Here is a 21,696-nt window from a genome sequence, read left to right as displayed (position 1 = left end):
CTAAAACCTACTGCAAGGCACGTATAAAGCTGCATGGCAGACACAGAGCTGTTTATAAGATCATATTTATCAGATTTTCTTGGATCAAGCCACGCACAGAGCAGCACCGCTCTGCCCTCTGAGTTGGACCCCATCAAGGCATCCGACAGGATGAGAGCTGGCGGCTGGTCCCGAGGGAAACCCCGAGCAAAAAGGACTCCCATGCCCGAGTGTCCAGGTTTATTCTGGATAGACTCAACTGCTGAAGCAGCCCCAGGCTCTTGCAGACAAACGAGCGTGCAGCCCGTGCCCCGCTCAAGTTCCTGCACGGGCCGGGATCCGCTGCAAGGATCCCGGCTGGGAAAGCAAAGCCGGAGCAGTGACTGCATCTCCTTCTGAGCTCCGCTTGCAACAGCATCCTCTCTTGCCTGGAATATTAAGTAATAGGGTGCTGTACACTGAGTTTCTTGAGAGTGCAATTTAGACTGGACATTAATCTCAACAACAGCTGATGGATGGCCATGCCGTAAGCTCCATCCAGAGGTATTAACTTATTGCATGGAGCCTGCAGGCTTCTTAGAAAAAGAGGAAGCGACTTGCAAGGACAGGGCTGAAACCCTTCTCATCCCCTTTCTCCACTTGCTAAATAGACCTACGGCTGACACAACCCATGGTCCGGAGAAAGTCGCTTCTTGCACAGCGTGTGTTACCAGAAATGCACCGGCCTCAAAAATGGACACACGCAACTTGAGTTTAAGCAGCCCCAGCTTGGCTTAATCCAATTCCCTTCCACGCTGAAGAACTGAAACCAACTTATTTTTAAGCATCCATGCCGGAGCTCAAGGTGATTTGAGGGAACCCATGGCAGAGACACCATCAAACAAAGCCGGGCAGGTGAGAACAGTGCGGCCTCCTCATCCAGGAAAGACTTGGAGGTGGCAGCAGCAGAACTACCCCAGGATCAGGGAGTTTTTCTGTACATTTTTCCAGGATATCGGCAGGCTTCTGCACGGCTCCCAGCCGCTGAGCCGGCTGCTTGGGGCAGGCATGACCGCCCAGGGCAAATATTTAACCACTCGCCGGCAGCAAATCCGCCAGCGGTATCCGCATCCCTCCCTTACCGCCGCCGGGAACTCCCCAGGGTTAACTATTAACAGGCTCCCTTTGTGTCCTGAAGCCAGCCAGGCTTTGAGTAATGCGCTCCGAGAGCCGGGATGCGGCCAGCTGAACAAAACGGATATCGGAACGGGGGGGACAGGGCAGAGGATAAATTGAATTAATGCAGGGCTGGATTTCCAACCTCACTGCGGGCCAAGTTTGGGCTGAATTCTAGGAAAATGAGGATTGATGATACAGCATGCTTGCTTGCCGCTGCCCTGCTCGCTCTCCCCCTTATCCAGTCTGCTTTTCCTTGCTTAGTTAATCCCACCTTTTCCAAAGTGCTCTGACCGCAAGAGTTGACGGGACTTTTGAATTCCCAGTGGGCAAAGAGCAGTTCTTTGGTGGGCAGTTTGGGGAAGGCTCTGTCACGTCTCACCTCTGTTTCTGAAGATCCCGGAGCTGTGGAAAGCCCAAATGATGGGGTAACCCCTCGCTTGTTCCCCCAGCAGCAGCGGAGCCGCACTCAGGCTATCTTGAGCACCCTAGAGCAAAAACCCTAAAGAGTGGTGGGGAGGAAAGGAGGAAGGAATTGGCGGTTGGCCTGGAGTGAAAAATCAGCCCTGAACATCATTCTCTGGTGTTACTGCCCAGGTTCCTGGAAATGCCTTCTGCTACCCTCATTGAGCATCTGAGAGGGGGATGCCCTTCTCCACAGGGCTGCGCGCTCCGCTCCAGTGCTGGGGAAACTGGAAGAACCGTGGCAGAAGAGGAAGCGCCTGCCAGGCACAGGCTGCTGCCGGCCGCGCTCCAGAGGCTCTGGAGGGAAAGGGACGTCTCCTCTTCCACCACGGCTTGCGCCGGCCGGCAGCGGGGCGTCAACGGCTCGCGGGATGCTCCAGCAACATCTCATCTTAAATCACGGCTAGAAACAGCCGACACTTCAGTCGCTTGTAATTTCTCGTTTCCAAACACGCAGCCTATGCTCTGCCTACGGGGTGGTCACTGTGTTGCACGTTGCTACCCAGTTTTTGGAGGGACGGTGGCCAGGTCTGTTTTTCCCCTTGGCGACACATTTTCCAAGGTTCTTTTAGAAAGCCAAAGCGCCAAGACTATGAAAAGAAAAGCTTTCCTAAGGCTCAAGGATTAATGCGGAAATTGAGACGTACTTGGATTGTCTGGTCTTTCCTAGCAAATCATCTTCCCGCACAGCCAAGTGAATCCAGGGGCTTCACAGGGGGCTGAGGCTCTCCTTCTAGACCAGAAGCCTTGCAATCTCCCAGCCAACTTACCCTGGTGCTCCCTCTATAATGAGCGTTTTTCAGCCCAAACTCAGCTGCATGTGCAGTGCCACAAGACTGCACATTACAAACTTTCCAACGACTGAGCGCGGGGAAACAAATCATGGTTTAATCAGGTCACATCAACTTGCTTCCAAACCCTGCACGTCTCGGTAGCTGCTCTTATATATAGGCAGCGCAGAAAGTCCCACAGAATCTCCAGTTTCAGTAGTCAAGGCTTTATAATTTTGCATGGTTCAGAACATCTTCCTGGCTTGGTCAAAAACAAGGGATAAAATAGTCAAGAGAGGAAACCAAGTGCTGATCATGTTGGGTTCTCCAGGAGCTCTATCTTCATGCTGATTCCCAGCAGGAAAATGTGCTCTCTAGCAAGAAAGCCAGGAAACATGTCTGCAAAACCACAGCACCCAACCAGTGCATTTGTAAGAGGTAGTGAAAAAGCAAATTGCTAATTACGGCCCATGCAAAGATAAGCAAACGAGCCATTCCGCAGCAGTGGTCAGGCAGAAAGGGAAGATCAGGGTTTCTTATTGATTCAACACTAAAAAAACACTTCTCATGCTCACTTTCACATTCCTAATACCCAAAATACTGCATCGCCAGGTAACAAAACAAGTTGTAGCTTTGTGACACCCTGGCCAAGCTGGGACCGAACCCAACTCGTCCCCAAGATCGTCAGCATCCAGAAGCCACTGTTGCCACTCACCTAAAATGCAGAACACCCTGCGGCCCTCGCACTCACCCGGCACACAGACATCTGGTTGGTGGTGAGGGTGCCCGTCTTGTCGGAGCAGATGACGGAGGTGCAGCCCAGGGTCTCCACGGACGGCAGGCTCCTCACGATCGCGTTCTTCTTGGCCATGCGGCGCGTGCCCAGGGCCAGGCACGTTGTGATGACGGCAGGGAGGCCCTCCGGAATGGCAGCCACCGCCAGGGCCACCGAAATCTTGAAGTAGTAGATGGCGCCCCGAAACCAGGAGCCGCCGTGGACGGGGTCGCTGAAGTGGCTGATGTTGATGACCCACACAGCTATGCAGACCAGGAAAATGACCTTGGAGAGCTGCTGGCTGAACTCATCCAGCTTCTGCTGCAAGGGGGTCTTCTCAGGCTCCGTTTCAACCATCTGGTTTCTGATCTTCCCGATCTCTGTGTATACCCCGGTGGCAATGACAACACCAACAGCCTTCCCCGCTGCGATGTTGGTACCCTGGCAGGGAAGAAAGGACGACAGGCATGAAACCTCAGAGAGAGGTGGGAAAGAGGTCACTTGTGAAAGGAGACCATGGGATCTTGATTAACAGTGAAAAATCAGCCATTGCAACTCCTGGGTTTGCCCCTGACACCAGCCACAGACTAATAACAAGTCTGTTTCTCTCCAGGCTTGACCTCAGCTGATGAGAACCAGAATGACTCTCTTCCCAGCTGGAGCTTTCCCTTTCTAAATGCACACACAGTTCCCAGGCCCGAATCTCCTATGACTGGAAAAAGCCACTTGGCCTATGTATTAGACACATGAGAACATGAGCAAATCCTTGAGATGAATTGCTCCGCATGAGATCCCAGGCCCCTCACACACACGCATGTGCTCCCAATGGCTTACAAGGCTCAGCAACACTCACAAACTCCAATTTTGGTTAGAGAGGAATGAACTTCGCTTCCAGACTCAAATTCCAACAGAAGTAATGAGCCCTCACAATCAGGATGATTTATTTTTTGTGACATGATCCTTCCTAACATGAAGCAAAAGGCAAGGCTCAAATACACTGACTATTCACTGGGTACAGATCCATGGTCACAGTCACCTGCTCCATGAGAAACACAGCAAAAAGCTCCCTTAAAGCACTGTGCCCATCATGGAGCAGTAATTCCCTTTTACCATCCACCGCCCAGAGATGTCCCCTCCCTCCAGGCAAAGAGATTTGCAAAAGCCCATGAGAAGTGGTGGCAGGCATGGAGGACTTACAGAGAAGAGCATGTTCTTCTTGTCCTGGTTGACAGCTCGGGGGTCAGGGATGGGGTCAGTATGTTTGATCACCGACACAGACTCCCCTGCCAAGACAAGAGCAGGAAGATGAACCGTTCACGTCTCCTCTCCAAACGCTGTTACTGGACTGGATCAGAAACTCCACAGCTTACAAAAACCTGTGCTTGACCACAAAAATCATCAAAATATTCATCATGGAGATGTCATAGCCAGTGACTTTGAAGGTAATGGTTGCAGAAAAACAACTAGCTGAATTTTGTGAAGATCACCAGAGCTAATGGCCGTTGAGCTGACAACGTATCCAATGGGATGGGGCCAGATTCCCAAGCCAGGAAGGCAGCTAGCTGTTAGCACGGGCTTGCAAGCTCAGGGCTCTGCCCTGGCAACTTTATAGCATCCCCTCTTGCCTCTCACCACTTGAGGAAAAACTCTCTTTGGTCCTAGGACTGAAACCACAAGATCCCTCTTCTCCATAAATAATCCTTCAAGAGGCACACACATTAGTTGCCCTCCTATGCAAACACGGGCTTTTTAAGACGCTCTAGCTGTAAAGGTGCCTAAAGCCCTTCTTCTGACAGTTTATGCTTTGTTCTTCACAGATTTGCGCTTTGCTCCATCTGCCCTTAGAGAAGGGAGCAAAGTTAACACAAAGCCACATTTCAAGGAGACTGGGCTCCTTTCCCCATGTTTTTAATATCTTTTTTCTGATCGCTTTTCCTTCCCTGTTGCCGTCTCCTAACATAATGAATTTTAAAAGTCATGCAAAAATGCTAAAATCCTGGAAGCCCTTTTTTTCTGCCTGGTCCTTCATCGACCTCAGCAGAGAAAAAGGGATCTGAGCGTCTCTCCCCGACAGCAGCAGACAGGCTCTTTGAAACATGACGGGTTCCCAGCTTCATGCGCTTTTCCAGCGCAAACAGCTTCATGTTTCTGGGAAGGAGGCAGCACCACCCGTGCTCACCCTGCCTGGGCTCTGAGCTTCAGGTTAGGCGCCAGGACCTCCCAAATCCTGAACCTCGTTCTTCTGCCATGGCAAAAAACTCAGTCCAGTGACAGCTCTGAAAGTTTGGGTCAGACCCCCTGGCATATCTGCCTGCGCCATCCGTACCTGTGAGGATGGACTGGTCAACCCGCAGCGTCGTGGACCTGATTTCGATGATCCGGATGTCGGCTGGCACCTTGTCGCCAACTACGAGGAAAAGAGCACAAAACGCCCCCGGGTTAAATCTGCAGCGCCCGCGTTCCCAGCATCAGCACGGGCATTGGGAGCACCCAGCATGGGAGGTGAGCAGAGCGCTGCTCCGCAGCTCAGGGCACGTGTGCTGGTGGTTGCAGCCCAGTTCCCAGTCCCTTCCCTCTTCCTCTATTTTGGCTGTCAGGGCAAAGGGCAGGTCCTGTTTTTTGCTAGATTTTGAGAAACACTGCATGCAGCTGTAGCCCCAAGCTGGTAGCACCCAGTCTGCTTCTATGGAGAGCCCAGCTCTTGGTGACTTCTGTTCACTACTCCTCCTTTCTGGAGTTAAAGCTTGTTTTGTTGGTCTATAGCTTACACAGCAAAAAGGCAGCAAGGTAGAGTGCAGTGCAGTCAGCTGCAATTGGGTAACGGACAGTGCAGCGATGGGGCCCTGCAGCATTTCCAACTTTAATGCAACTACCTGGGATAAAAGCAGCAGCTTGTGGCGTGGCAGGCACCTCTGCAGACCCACTGCACGCTTGAAATGCTCCCTCCGTGTGCCAGGCCCAGGTGAGAGGGAGCAGTCTGGGGGCAAACAGGGAACCTGCTCAGGTCAATAAATCCCACCATAACATGAAGGTTATGGAAAGAAGAGGCCAACTGTCCCTTTCTTGAGCAAGAGCTTCCTCCTCTCCTCTGCAGAAGAGACCTCGAGCTGCCCCTGTTCTGGCACAGCGGGGCAGAAAGATACATGCACCCCAAGCCCTGCCGAGTGCATGAGTATTTTCTTGAAACCCCTCAAAAGGTGCTTTTCCTACAGAGTTTCTTCCTCCCAGTGCTCAGACCTGCTCTTCCTGCTGCTTCCTCGCCCTTGTCACCCGGCCGTTGGGAAACGCAGAGGCCCGTGGAGCCTGCGCTCGCCAGCGGGATGTACCCATCACACAGCGTCGCGACTCTGCCGCCAACGCTCGCCCTGAACGCGACGCTTCGCGGTGCACTCCCCACCTAGCCCGCGGTCCCCGCGCCACGCGCCGGGGCAGACAGGCACAATGGCACCAGGCAGGCAGTACTCCAGCTGCAAATGCCACCCTGAGCTGATCTGGGCACCAGCAGCTGCTCCAGAGCCCCAGAGCTGCCTCGCCGGGGCAGCGAGGCCCCCTCCCGCATGGGAAAGGCAGAGGGAATTTGCAAAGCACGCGCTGTTTCCAAGCCTGCAGGTTACACACGCGTTGACAGCATCTCAAGGGAGCGTATCCGAGCCGGGCGCTCTGCTGGTGGGGAGGTTCTCAAGGGCAGATAGCCCGATAGCAGCTGCAGAGCGCGGCACGGCTGCGCCTGGCTCTCTGGCCACCAAGCTCCCGAGTGGGGAGAGCAGCGGCTCAGCTCACATGTGCAGCCACTCTGCATCCCAGGTCCCTTCCCGATCCTGAAAGGCTGGTGCAAAGCCCGGGGCCGGGTCACCAGCTGGAGCTCATCCCTGGAGCGGCGCCAGGTTCCCCAGCTGAGGACCTGGCCACTGAGTCGCTCCTGCGTCCCCTGTGTGTTATTTTTACATGCATCTTCCAGATGAAGAGCAACTGGAAGACATAAATAATGTCAAGCTGGCGCCACACGCCAGGAATTGCAGCTTGTTTCCACTAGCGGGGCCACAAGGAGGAAAAGAGCGGATCAGCACGAGGCATGTGAACGCAAAGGAAACCCGAGCACCCGCTCACTGAAACACAGCGCTTCCGTAACACGCAGGTGGGGGCCGCGTCTCTCTGAACGACGACACGATTCCCGAGGGAACTTGTGTCACCAGCTAAGGCCTTCGCCAGCCCTCACTGTCCCTGGATGGTACCAACTTCGCACCACTTTCCCGGGAAACCTTGGTGCTGAGCTGCTCCAGCTCCCTTCCATCCACTCGTACCCCGATAGTGGGAAGGGGACAAAGCAACGGCAGCAAGGGGACAAAAGGCACAGAGCAGGAGTGGAGGATCACGGTGGGGCACTCGGAGCTGGGACTGCTTGCAGGTCAAGGCAGAGGAGGGGCCTGCAAACCCAGGCAGGGCCGGCCGCTCCGCCTCTCCCGCCCCACGCGCCGCCGGCGGTGAACAACAAACCCGAGTTACCAAGGCTCCCGGCCCACGCAGACGGAGCGAGCGTCGCTTCCCGAGGTGCCGGGAAGGGCCCCGCTCGCGCTGCCGGCACATCCACGCGGCGGCCCCTGGGGCGCTCTTGGCCCGGCCTTCCAGCTCTGTTTCACTTGGGTGTTGTGTGTGGGAGAGCAATTTAGAGAGAGAAGCAGTTCTGGGGAAAATGAAGGGTTCTTCCAACAGAGCAGCTCTATGGGAAACGCTGCAGGAAATCTGCCCCCTCCCAGCAACTCTCCTGCAATAAAATAACCTGCACTAGAGATACCGTCCAGTTTTGTGTCCTCTGCTGAATATGGGCCCCAGACATGGGGTGAAGCCTCCGCAGTCAACAAGCCAAAGCTTTGGCCAAAGCCCCTGCAGCTCTTTCTGTTCCCAGCTGTTCTGTCTCGACCCTCGAGCCAAGCAGAAAGGCTTCGAGCCCCTCGTGGCCACTGCCAGCCCCTTGGTCCCCAATGGGGATTTTACCACCCATTTTCAGGCTCTGTTGCTGTACCTGCCACCTCCACGATGTCCCCGGGAACGATATCGCGGGCGCGGATCCTCTGCACGCCGCTCCTGTCGGCACGGATCACCTTTCCCATCTCCGGCTCGTATTCTTTCAAGGCTTCGATGGCGCTCTCGGCGTTTCTCTCCTGCAAGCACAGCGAGGAGCAGAGCTACAGGCAGCCGAGCAGGCTGCAAGGACGGGGCTGAGCACAGGCCTGGGCTCTGCCATGTCCCCACGTCTCTGGACACCGTGGCCAGGGAGAGCATTGCTGCAGTTTGGTGGGAACAGAGGGGACCAAAAGCTCCCCCTCTGAATGTGTGTGGCCACTGCCAAGAGCAGCGTTGCACTGGCAAGGACCGACAAGGCCTTTGGAAGAGCAACACGGAGCTGGGGAGCTCCGCACGGGAGGTGCCGCTTACCTGCCAGACACCCACCACGGCGTTGGCTATCAGGATCATGATGATGACAACGGGCTCCACGAATGCCGTCGTGGTCTCCTCGCCTTCCTCGAACCATGCCAGAATCTGACACAGGCAGAAAGAGAAGAGCCTCAGCGCAGATGAAACTAGAGGTGATGGGAGGTAAAAACAGAGGCTCCAGCAAGAGCCAGCCAACAGGACATGCCTGATGGAGACGCGGCCGCCCCAGATGGCAGCTGGCGGGCCCTGGGAAAGGCAGCACACGGAAAACTGACGGCTGCCAAGCGCTTCCCAGGCAGACGCTGGGACTCCAAGGACACAGAGTGGCACTGCCAGAGCAGGAGCCCACATGGATCCAGATTCCTTCCCTGGTGAAGGCAGCGCACATCGAACAGGGACCGGGGCTTTTCTCGAGGCAAACCCTGGGGCTGCCTTCAGCTCCCTCAGCCCCTGTGGCCGGCTGTCCTGCCACACACGTGTGCCCTAAACATGCTCACCTTGCCCAGGGTAAGGGGCACTTCCAGCCCCACCCTTTCCTTGCATTTTGACTGCATTTTTACAACCCTGAGCTGCCCCCTCTGCACCCTGCAAACACCCAATGCCATTCCACAAGCGCAAAAGAATATATACAAATATTTCCCCTTCATTTAATGGCATGCAGGCTACGTCCTGTGTCAATACAGCACCACCCTTCTTCCTCAGCACCAGAGGCAGCAAGCGCTGCAGCACCAGTCCTTGGAGAGCACCGAGGGCGCTCCTAGGGACACCCCTGCTGTTGATCTTTAGGGTAGGAGGAAGCAGCGGTGCCGCCGGCACAGACGGCCTCGCTGCACCGACACAGCAGCACGCAGAGGGCCCAGCTTTTGTGCTGGTGGTTTTGAGCAGCAAGGTGAGGACTGAAACCCACGTGTCTAGAAGATATTCAGTCAGTGCATGGATAATGTGTCGCCTTCTTGCCCCAAAGAGCCTTCTTCTAAACAACAGGGTGTAGCGAGGAGGACGATGAGGGCGTTCAGCTCCCAAAGCTGCTCCTTGCACGGACTACGGCAGAGCTGCGAGCTCCCTGGCACACGTGTCCTCCTCATCCTTTTGGGGATAGATTTAAGCTTGTGAGGAAGCCGCCTGCCTCCTTCCTTCTCGACAAACCCACCTCGCTTGTTTATCCTTCTCACAGAGGCTTCATCACCCCACTCTCTCCAATTGGTGGGAAGTCAGATCTAGGCACTGAAAGCTCCATGCAAAGTGTTGTGCCTGTGCCAGGCAGGAGCCAGAAGCAATAAGTGTCATTGCCTGTTTAACATGTGATGCCTTGCGGCACCGGGCCATGCTGCTGCTGCTGCCGAGCCCGGCGTCCCCACACCAGCTCCTGATGAACAAATGGGCCAATATTTGAGTTGTTCCATGCTGCACACAAAGGTGGCCTTGCTGAACACGGATCTGGAGCCGGCGGGTGCCGTGTGAGCTCGCAGCGCAGACCATGTGCTGGAACGCTCTGCCCCGCGCGGGCTGCCTGCGGGTTTTGCCTGCGCTTCCCTACGAGGAGAGTCTGCTGTGCTCCAGGAGGAGCTGCGGATGAATCACGGCTCGTGCTCAGGAAAGGCAGGTGCCACATGAAGCGTCTCCCTCCAAGCAGGGGAGGGAAGAGCCCTGCCGAAGCTCTGCCGCGTAAGAAGCTCCATCTGTCTCATTATCTCCCCTCACTCCCTCCTTCTCCAGACACAGGATGCAGGTGTCCAGACCATTTTTCCTGCGTGGATAACGACTGCCACATGTTGAACGCACTATGCTTCAAAGGACAACATTAAGTGCAGGAAAAGCTGGACCTTCCAGGGACAACCCACATCGTAATGCAGCATCCCGGGAGCTCCCGATGCCAGGGCAGCCCCGGCAAGGCTTCGTGACATGCTAAACACAAGGAAAATCCACCCCCAAACAGCTCTCGCTGACCCTACCCAAAGGCACTCTTGCATTTTCTGCAGGGCGTTTGTAAGCAAATGTTTGTCTTGCATTGCCCACATTGCACCCAGCCATATCCCGAAATTCCTGAGCATGCCCCGTGGGGAGAAGCTGGGCTCTGCCCGGCACCTCCGAGGGCTCCTGCAGCTCACATCCGTGTCCCCATCGGCACTCGAACGGAGCAGGCTCGGCAAACAGCAGGCAGGAGGCACCTCCCACGCAGCAGGGCAAAATGCTGCGATTCCAGCTCAGCCAGAGGAAGAAAATTAAACAACATATTGGATTTCCACTTCTAATCTGAAATCTGACTGCCTCTGTGCAGCAATGAAAGGGCTTAGCAAAGCCCAGACTTTAACCCATCAAGAGAGAGACTTTATTTCCAAGCAGGGAAACCACAAGGGTTTGGGAAACACTTCCAGACTCTTTTCCTCAGCAGGCAGAGATGTATGATTTAGCCCTGTGCCCATCCCTGCTGGTAGATCCAACCACAGATGAATATAGCACATGGAATTTTTGAGTTAGCTTTTGTATAGGAGCCCCCCTCATCTCTCATGGCCCCCCCACATTTACCTGGAACTCAGGGCTCCACCACTGCCCCAAGCACACTGGCTCTGGCTCAGAAACAAGCCTGCAGCTCCTTTTGTGCTCTGCCTCTCACCAACAGCTTTTTGTCTACTGAGCTACACGGAGGTGCAGAGAGAGATGCTGAACACAGATCTTTGGAATTTCTCATGCTGCAACTTATTTCTTTCCAAGATTTCCAAAGGAAAAATATGGAGCAGCTAAGTTTCCCTTTTTGTTTTATCCATCCATGCAAGTCAATGCACAAGACACATTTTACCTGATGAAAGATGGCACAGAAAATAAATTATAATTAAAACTGGAGAAAGGGCTTGTACATAGGCTCTTTAGATTCTAAATCAGTGGCTGCTCTGAAGTGAGCCCCAAAGACACATCTCCTGCAGCTCTGTCTCATCCACCCCCGCATCCTCTCACTTCACACGTGAGGTTTCTGCAGGGGACACCCTGCCACGCTGCACACATGCACCTTGTCCAGCTTGTTCTTGCTCCACGCCCTTTGCAGAACACGAGTGCACATTCCTGCTCAAACAAACACTTGTACTGATTCACCTCTGCGCCAGCTCTGCGTAACCACGCAGGTTCCTGGAACTGGTGAGATAAAAGAGGTCAGACTTCCGAGTAGTGGAGTGGAGAATATACAGTATTTAGAGGCAAGCAACACTTGCTCTCTTCTATGCTCCTCTTTCACATTGTATTTTCCCAATCTTACAAAATTTCTATTGGTCACAGACTTTCTCTGCTGCCCCACAGATGAGAATTTCTGGATTTTGCACATTTAAGATGAATGCTTGGGAGCAGGGACTTCTTTTTCCTTCTTTAGGAGCACTCAGAAGCTGATGCTGGGAGGTCCAGGACCTACAACCAGGGTGCTCGATCCACAATGTTCCACGTCCCCTGCAAGGGATGAAGGGGAAGCAGGACAAATTCCAACTCAAGACAAGGCACAAGTTTAGCTGTGAAAAAAGCTACGTACGGCAACAACTTTGCAAAGACTGCAGTGGGCTCCATATCTCAGTCTATTTTTACAGACTAGATGTTTTCTGAAACATATGTTCTAAGCTCACCCACTACGATGGGGCTGCAAGAAAAAAAAAATGATTCAGGGAAACCCTAATGTTGATACATGTAGGAAGCTGCACGAGATGATCAAAATGGTTCCTTCTACCCCTACACATATGAATCCGCGTTGATGAAAATCTGTGCACTGCGGCATGGGACAGCCCACTGGCAGAGCACCACGCAGTGCCCACAGGCTGGACCAGCTGCTGGCCTTTTGCTCATGCACCTCTCCATCTGTAAGAGCTACCAGAAACAAAGCCAGTACCAGACCAATACGATAGTAGCTCCTGATAGCAGCTTTCAGGACATAAAGGTATGCTGGAAAGTGGAAACAAATGACCTCATTTTTGTGCCTGTGTCTGATCAGACTAGCAGACACAGGCTTGAACCCACAACAAGGAAAAGTCAGGCAAAAATTATGTAAATGCTGTGAACTGTGAGGTTAGTGAAGGATCTGAACCATCTGGAGACTGTCATTGGAGACCTTTAACAGCAGCTAAGAAAGACATTAAGCCAGAAACGATGTGGGTAGAGCAGATCCTTCTTTGGCACTGGAAGACATCTCCAGATCTCTCCCAGTCCATTTCTTCTGCATCATTAGGGCTCAGAGTAGAGCAGGACCCTACAAGCTGAACAAGTGGATGGGCACAGGAACCCAACAAGACCGAGAACGTGACAGAACTATCCAGCTGTGACTTTCTCAACAGCTTGACATGAATTTTTTAGCCTGGCTTATTTGAATCAAAGGATTTGCATCTGCCAAACTGTCATTAAATTGCAGGGAAAGAATCCCAAAATGGCAAAGTTTCAGGGTATGCAGATGACTCTTGCTCTTGTAATTAAATTCAATTTATTGGAATTAGCTTTGAATATCTTTTCCAGGGCTCATCTGACACTGCCCTTAAGCTTTTTCCTGCCTGTCTCCAGTACAGTGTTGAGAAGACAGAAAGAAGCCCAGGAAGGGCTGGGATATCACTTTCAGATGGATCAACATTACTGAACATCCCTCAATCTAACATCAAAAGCACGATACCATGATACTGTACAATACCCTGCGCAACCACGCCAGTGTTCGTACACCTCCTTCACCCAACACTTAGATTCCTTGGATGTTTTTTTGGTTTAGTAACAAACAAATCACAGAAATTAAAGTCTATTTTCTTGGTGCTTCTAAAAATCCCCTGCTTCATTTGGACACAGCATCTTTTAGGCCACAGTCTCAACCAGCTCCTGGCTGGGTGCTGTGGGACCCGAGCCTGCTCCTCCCTCCTTGCCTCACCACACTTCCCAACCAGCATCCAAGTTGGCCGCTGGGAGAAAGAGGAGGAGAAGGAAGGATCTCACAGCCCATCCCTCCTTTGGCTGCCATGGGTGCCATGAGCCTACTCGCTTGGCGCAGCATCAGCTCCCATGTCACATGGATTGGGAAGTGCCCCAAAAGGTGCTCGTCCCCCTGCATGAGCCCTCCTGCGCGGGCTGGTGTTTCTGCGGCAGTGCCGCAGTACTCACAAACGAGAGGAAAGCTGCCACCAGAAGGATGCGGACGAGGAGATCTTCAAACTGCTCCAGCACCAGCTCCCACAGGGACTTTCCTGGCGAGAAAACAAACAAAGCCCAGCACGTGAGAGCTCACAAACTGCAAAGCAGGCAACTTAGACCCCTTGGGCCGCCAGTGGGACCCCATCCTGCACCTGCAGTGGAGCTGCCCGCAGACAAGAACGAGGAGATTCAGGATTGTGGGCCAGCATTAAAGCACACAAACATGAGCACTCATGTCCTGAATCAGCTCTTGTCGCCAGCTCAGCTCAAAGCAGTGAGGGATTTTTCCTTCAAATAGTAAACCTCTTTTCCTTTCTGGCATTGGTCTGTTTTTTCTAAATCTGTTTCTACTGGAGAGATCAAGTCCTCCATGTTCCTACTCGCAGCCGGTACCACCTGGCCTTCTTCATTCACAGGAACACGCTGCTCCAGGCCCAGCAATCTCCACAGAGCTGAGATTAAGGCAAAAACACCCAGCAAACGCTCCACCTCCCGCCAGCAATGTTGTTGTCCGCATCGGCCACCAGTGTCCTCCAAGGAGGGAGCTGGCCAGCTGCATGGGCTTACCTTCCTCTGCAGGGAGCTCTGAGGGAGTTTCAGCCATGTCCAAAGAGCAAAAAGGGGAGAAGGAAAAAAAGAAAAAAAAAAGGAGATAAATTAGTGCTTTGGAAGAAGACCAGTAAATGCACCCAGCCCCAGAAAGTGAACTCGTTTGAGCAGTTGGGTTTGAAAGCGGTGCAAGTGCACGGGAGCGTGCAGCTTTCGCACCACGGCGTGTCCCGTGGCTCTGCCTAACAGAGGAAACGCATCGAGCAGCCAAGTGCAACGTTTCCCCCGTTGACTAAAGGGGAGACTTATGGGCCAGCACCCAAATTAACCCCTTTTCAGGGTTGTTGGGCAGCTCAGAGCTTAAAAGAGATCCTGCTCCAGGTCCAAGCTCCAAGATACTGCCATAAGACACAAGCAATAATAATAATAATTAATAATAAGCCATTTTTGTAATTACAAACAGGGTCGTCTCCTGCAATGGGTAAGGGAGCAATAACCTAGGGGTTAAGGGAGCAACACTGCTCCCTGCAGCACAGCTGAGAATGGAAGCTCTCAATGCATGGAGTGAGCAGAGCCCCGGCCCCTCAGCCAATTTGGGCGCTGAGAAGCAGCCACACAAACTCCCCCGCTCTGCTTCCTTGGAGCCGCCTCTCTGTGCCGTAAACAAGCCGCCTTCCCCTCCATTCCTGCTTCCGCAGGGAGGGGAAACACACCGCTAAAACAAAGGCCTCTGCCGCCTCCGGCAAGGGAAAAAAAAAGGCCCAAAAAAGCAGTAAGAAGAGCAAGCAGAAACCCAAAATATCTCTGGTGGGGACAGCAGCCTCCCTGGCATGACACGGAGCAGGAATCTGTAGAGATCCTGCTGCTCTGGGATCTCTCTCCCAGGCCGTCAGGATAAACTGTGCAGAATAAACTGTTATTTTAGGTGGCGTTTCCCACCGCCGGGTGGGAAAGAAACCCATTGCAGGGAGCAGCCCATGTGCGCCAAGCTTCAGTGTCGGCCGTGGCTCCTTGGGGCTTCGGAGGGTCCCGCCGGAGCGAGTTGGGACATGCGGGGGTCCCGGACTGGCACAGAGCGAGCTTGGCCCCTCACCACATTCCTAAAGGGTAAAGGAGATTTATTCAAACACCTCGTTGTGTATTTATTAATGCAGCCCCTTGGCAGAGGCGCTTCCCAGGTGATGTCTCACGGCAAAATGCTCCAGCTGCCTCTCTGGAGCACGCCCAAGAGCGCGAGCAGCTTGCGGCGCAGCCCCCTGCTCACTTGCTGGTGCGGGTGGCAGTGCTCCCCGCAGCAATGTGGCTCCCACAGCCCCAAGTGCGTCCCGGGACAGGGAAATCCGTGGGAAGGAGACAGTGGATTGGGATGGCCCCAAGCGCCAGTCATTAGCAAAAGCCATAGGAGAACCTGAACACGAGCGCGTGCCCTGATTTCACACTGCTCTTCTAAAAATGCTCATGTTTAACTCACTCCATCACCCCGAGGGTGCAGATAACACCGGCCACCGCTCGCAAGGAAGGGGAAAGTTGCCCCGCTTGCACACTCCCTTCTGCACGAGATAACCTTATCTTGACCGGCTCAGGGAGCAGAAACCAAGTTTATCCCCAGTAGGCTGCTGGATGCCAGGGAAGAATCACGCAAATCCGGGTCCGTCCCCGGGACCCCTCGCTCACCCTCGGGAAAAAAAGAAAATCCAAGTTACCGCGTGCCAAAGGATAAAGTGCCGTCACCTCCAGCCAAACAGTACAGAGAACACTGCGTCTCACTGCGAGCGAGGACATCGTGTCTGGTTTCGGTAAGAGCACAGAGAGCCAGGGAGGGCAGAGGCCCCAGGCCGGGGCCACCTTTATTCTGCGCAGCAAGGTCTGAAAGCCCCCGCTAGCCGCTGTCCCCCCATCAAAATGTTCCTTCGTTACCTCAGCAGCCTCCCAGCCCCAAACCGCAGCACAGTGTCTGCAGCCTCTGCATGGGGCAGCTCCAGTGCAGGAACCGGAGCACGATAGGAAAAGCCAGGCGAGTTCAGCTATGGGGCTCAGCGCAGCTGCCACCAGCCACCCCCGAGGCTGCAACCTGCTTTCCCAGCACTAATCTGCCTGCAGTTTATCATTATTTTAAGGCTGCAAAAGGGCAGAAGATCCTGCCTAGGGCCAGCTGCGAGTCACACTCACAGGCTCGGAAGTATAAAGCCCTTCCAACATCACACAGGGGAATTGGGGAAAAAACAGGAAGAAATCACCCTCCTTGGCTGGGAGCATTCCTCCGTGCCGGGATTGCGCATCAGGAGTGGGCTCCGGCCTTCCTAGCTGGCAGTGTTACCCAGGTCCCTCGGGGCTTCACTCTCCTGACAGCCTCTCCCTCCCTCTGCAGCAGCCACAGGGAATCCCCGGCAATTCCCAGCGGCTGCGGCCGGGCTCCCTCCCCGCCGCTGGCGCTGGCTCCCACGTTCCCTCCTTGGGAGGGCGGCACCAGCCGCTCCTGTGGCCAGTGAGTTTCAGCAGCTTATTTTGGGAGCAGGAGGGCGAGCGCGCGGGCGAGGAGAAGCCCCGGCGCCCGCTGCGCACACAACCTCAAAGACGGGTTTTGTTCTGCCCCGGACCAACTCAGTGGAAAGAATTTCCCACTGAATCTCCTGGGTGGAAAAGCTAAAAAAACGACATTTAAATAGTAACAGGTTTTGGAAAACAAGTAAAACCCACAGGAGCTTGAATAAAATAAGCTTACGCGGGTGATTTTTTATATTTTAAGCTACGTTTTTAAAGAAACACCCTCTCTCTCAGTTGCCATGGGGAGACCCCGAGCAGGGCACTTCTGGGTGCTGGTATCAGCCCAAAACTCCCTTTTCATCTCAAGAAATCTGATGTTCTGCACATTGCACTCGAAATCCGTTTCCCCTCACACCTGCAGAACACCCCGGTGAGACAGACAGACAGACGCACTGCAAGGAGGTCGCCTGCAGCAAGTCCATTTTCCTGGCAGAACGTTGAGGAGTTTAGGAAACAAAACAAGCTGCAGGCGTGGAGGGGTCTTGAAAAGCCCAGCGCCACTGGGGCCGCTCGCCTGCCCATTAGCTGTGCTGGGGTGGATAAGTATATAAATATGTAGGTATATACACATAGGTATACATACATATACACCCGTGCCCCATTGCCAACAGCCACTGCTCCAATGCTGAACCAACCAAATCCTCTTGCATGATTCCCAGTGTCCCAGTACCACATCTGGGGGCAAAATGGGCTTGGAATCTTTAGCAAACGCAGGCGAGCGGAGCACATTAACACAAGCACTTTGGTTTTCCCCCTTTTGCTTTGCCTTTTGCCCTTGCCCTTGCCAACACCCAAGAAATTGAGTTTTCCATAATATCTCAGCAGTCCGTCTCATGTGTGGTGATCTCCCCCCTCAAAAAAACAGGAGGAGCAAGGTAAGGAAAGCAACTGAAAGAGCAATTTTAAATCCACACCTTGTGTGTCCAGGTGAAAACGCACATCCACCCCTGGACACTGCGAGCTGCTTTGGAGCTTGGATATATGGATATAGGGGCAGAGGGTTATTACCAAGCAGCAAAGCCTGGAGCCACAGAGCACTCAAAACCTCCATCTGCCTTAGTGATCACACTTTCAGATCAGCCCTTGTCAAGAGGAAGGTGGGAACTCTGGGTGAAAAAGTGAAAAAAGGAAGGAGGGTTTGAACGAGGTTTTTATTAAAAAAGCAGGAGCCCCAAAATAACATGGAAGCTGGCTTGGCACCATGCTCTGCACTCTGTCTCCTTCAGCCTCACCCCAAGAAACAGCACCATCCATCTCCAAGCCCCTTCATAGAATCATAGAATGCTTAGGGTTGAAAGGGACCTCTAGAGATCATCTAGTCCAACCCCCCTGCACACGCAGGGTCACCTAGAGCACGTGGCACAGGACCACGTTCAAGCAGGTTTTGAAGATCTCCAGAGAAGGAGACTCCACAACCTCTCTGGGCAGCCTGTTCCAGTGCTCTGTCACCCTCACTGTGAAGAAATTTTTCCTTAAGTTCCTGTGGAACTTTCGGTGCTTCAGTTTGTGGCCATTACCTCTAGTCCCTTCTTTAAACCCTGAAGCCCATCACCTTGCCTTTAAACCCTGAAGTCCACCACCTTGCCTTGGTGATGAGGTTCACATTGAGCTGCAGGAGGGAAGAAGGTCCTGGAGCTCCCGAGCATTCAACAGCAGCCAAGAAAACCTTCCACCTGCGAGGAGTAACTGTGGAATTCCTGCAGGAAGGAGGATGGTGGGTCCATGTGCTGCCCTGCAGGACAACCCCATGGCCTCCTCACCACATCTTCAAACCACCTGTGCGGGGCTTTCTGCAGTCGAGTTCTCCTAAAGTGAAAGAGGCCATCATGAATTGGCCAAAGTTTGGGTGTTTGGGGTGTTTTTTTCCTCCCTCTGCACCTCATTTTAGTTCTTTTAGATCCTCTGCTGACTTGGAGGTTGCACAAGGGAGCAAAATGAAGAGCGAGGCACGCAAAGGCTGCCAGTTTGGAAAGCACATGCTGCAGAGGGACCGCGGCTGCTGCCACCCCCCAGGGACCCAAAAACCTTGCAGCAAGTTCAGTTCCTCCTCAAGCCTCTGCTTTCATCGCCTGGAGCGAAGGAAGTAGAAGAGAGAGTCTCCCCCGCCTACGCACCCCTCCCAGCAAAACAACTGATTTTTATCAGCAACAAACACCAGAAAAAGTGTTTTCACCCCAGAAAAAAAAGAAAGAAAAACATCCAAGCATGCAGAGCTGCTCAGGGGAGACAGGGTAGGCCGAGACTGACAATGTGACCAAAGGGCTTTTCCCCACACGAAGCCCCCAGCTGTGGCACCCAATCCACGGGTTTGGCCGTGGGGAGCTGGAGAGTCCCTGGATTGTTCCTAGAAATTAGATAAATAATTAAGATGAAAGAGGAGGGGAGACCCCAGCACCACAATGATGCATGGAGGCTGGAAGGGGCAATAATCTGCTGGAGGATGAAGAGGTGGTCCAAGGGTTTCTGCATTAACAGGATCTTCTCTGGTCGCTACAGCGCTTTCATAAACACCAGACAAAACCACACTCGCCTTTCCAGGCAGCTCTATTTCGTTCTGCATTAACTCTTTTCAACAGCCCTTCCCTGGCTTCCCCCTTAGCGCTGGATTAAAGTATATGTTTATATATATAGCCACTAAATACCAGGAAACACCAGACGCAAAAACACCCGCGACAGGAACGCAGGGAGGGTTTCCTGCCTGCAGCATCGTGCTGCTGGCCTCGAGTGCGCTGCAAAGCCACGGAGAGCTCAGGGATGCTCCCGTGGCCACTGAATTTCCAGGAAGTGGCCCAGATCTGCCAGCTCCTGCTCAGTCAGAAGCATCTTTTATATCCTCATTTATTTACTTATCAGATCCTCCTTCAGGAAAAGACCTTGTACTGGAAGGAGCTTGTAAATGTTGGCACGAGAGGGTGAAAAATGCCAGAGACCTGCTATGGGAGCGCCCCAAAACATGGGAAAATGAGGGACTTCAGCCTTTAACGGGTTAAAACTAGAGAATGAAACGGCCTCTGAGGAGTCTCTCACACACGCTCACGTCATGGAAATACTCGAGCAACCACCGTTTTCTCTGTTGCTTCTCTACCCTGGCCCCAGCTCTGCTACCTGCTTCGCCACACCAGCAGCAGCGCAGCGGCGAGCTGCAGAGCGTGGGGTTTGTTTTTCCCAAAGTAATTTGCTGTTACACCTTCTCCCTGCTGCACTAGTGATGCTACGATATAAAAACAGACCCAGAGTGACAACATGGATAAAAAAAAAACACCCCAAAATCACACAAACAATAATAAGTTATGGTGGGAGGACAGTGGTTTGGGGCTTTGCTGGGTATTTTTCAGTGTTGCACCAGGTCCCTCCAGAATTATCTGCATCTCGGAAAACATTGGTCCCTCAGGTTCAACTCAGGAATAAGGGTTAAAAACCTGCATTTTTTTCCCCAGGTTTGAAAGAAACCGTGCTTGGTCTTTGCACAAATTCGAAGGTGCTCACATCATTTTAACCACATCAGCATTTCTCCTAAGCGAAGGAATTTTGAGGAGGAGAAGGAAAAATAAAAAGGAAAGAAAGAAGAAAAAAGAAAACCGTAGAATGTTTATGAATCAGACTGTTAAGCGTGTGTTTCGGGGGTGGAAAAGGTGGGCGATGCACAGAGGAACAGAGAGCAGAGTTAGATGAGTCAGAAAATGCTGCTTTTCCTCTCTTTACCGGCATCTCAATCATTTCAGCACGAAATGGAGTTTATTTTTATTTCATTTCTCGGTCGGGGGGCGCAAGCGTCGCCTCGGCTGGTGAGCCAGGAGCTCAGCACGGCCTCGCTGTTCTAGTACGCAAGCTGCAACGCGCACACTCACCTATAGCTACATATGCACATGGCTATAAGCTGTCCAGGAAACAATAAAAAAGTGTTTTTGCCATTGCACCTAGCAAAACACATGCTGGGATAAGTGCTAACACTGGAGCCAGGTAACGGGCTTTGCACGGTGCTGCTCTCCTTGGTCTTGCTAGGAAGCGCTCGAGGCTTTAAGGGGTGCTCATGAAGAAGGAGCTGCCAAGCAAAGCTTCCCGAAAGGAAGGACCTTTGCAAAGCAGAAATCGCTGGAGGGCCTTTGCTGCACCCTCGCAGAGCAAACGCAAAGCCAGATAACTGCCCCTATGCTGCGAGCACCAGCGCGCTTGACTCGGCTGACATTCACAGTCCATTTAGGTTGGCGACGAGGCAAATAAAATTATGCATATGCATCAGCGCTGGCAATCTCACGCCCGGAACGCATGCTCATTTACACATGGAAACCCGTTTAGATTAGAGAAATTAGAGCTGTATTTAAAGCAGAAAAATCATTTCACTCGCCGCTGGGTAATTCCTGTTCTTTATCTGACTCCTCCGCAAAACTGAGTAACTGAAGGGTGAGCTGGGCCCCTGTTTTTACACAAGGGTAGAAATGTTTGCACCCTGGTATTCTCCAGTTCAGTCTGGAATAAAACAGCAGCACTTTATCACAAATGCGCGTTCTTATAATTAATTATTACTGCTTTTAGAGCTGCGATTTAAAAGCAACCTGTGCACGTCCATGCTGGTGGATGAGAGGAGGAGGAACATGAGAGCACCCAAGCTGGGCACAGGAGCATCCCCAAGCACTGATGAGTTTAAATTCACTTTGAGGATTCCTGAGCTACTAGTTCAAATTCACTTTGAAGGTTCACGATGGCCACAGGCTAAACCGACCTGCCAGTTCTCAGGTTTCTTGGCAGAAGAAGTCACCACGCTGCCGGTGACAGATTTGAAGCTACAACCAGATCTCTGCCGAGCAGAGAATATTTTCTTTCTTCACCCAATAATCTCTATCTTGCCGCTCTGCTGCCAAGACCCTAATTGGGGATGTTAAGCAGCCGGTA

General features: G+C 52.8%; 1 protein-coding gene across 3 annotated transcripts in view; it reads right to left on the bottom strand.

Annotated features, from left to right (window-relative positions):
• ATP2A3 (ATPase sarcoplasmic/endoplasmic reticulum Ca2+ transporting 3) overlaps positions 1–21,696 on the bottom strand; it is a 40,642-nt gene that overhangs the window by 17,425 nt on the left and 1,521 nt on the right. For all 3 annotated transcript variants that reach the window (XR_015913661.1, XM_088530107.1, XM_088530108.1), the window contains exons 2-8: positions 14,281–14,298; positions 13,684–13,766; positions 8,578–8,682; positions 8,165–8,303; positions 5,471–5,551; positions 4,342–4,427; positions 3,121–3,585 (exon numbers count right to left, since the gene is read on the bottom strand). Coding sequence is in view for 2 of the 3 variants with exons in the window: in XM_088530107.1 (XP_088386233.1) it covers positions 3,121–3,585; positions 4,342–4,427; positions 5,471–5,551; positions 8,165–8,303; positions 8,578–8,682; positions 13,684–13,766; positions 14,281–14,298 (977 nt within the window). In the remaining variant the exon portion in view is untranslated. The remainder of the gene's footprint in view (positions 1–3,120; positions 3,586–4,341; positions 4,428–5,470; positions 5,552–8,164; positions 8,304–8,577; positions 8,683–13,683; positions 13,767–14,280; positions 14,299–21,696) is intronic.

The sequence above is a fragment of the Tinamus guttatus genome, unplaced genomic scaffold (genome assembly GCF_059628265.1).
Source record: "Tinamus guttatus ecotype Peru unplaced genomic scaffold, ASM5962826v1 Tinamus_guttatus_pri_ptg000356l, whole genome shotgun sequence".
Lineage (NCBI taxonomy): Eukaryota > Metazoa > Chordata > Aves > Tinamiformes > Tinamidae > Tinamus > Tinamus guttatus.
This window is presented reverse-complemented; position numbering and strand designations above follow the sequence as displayed.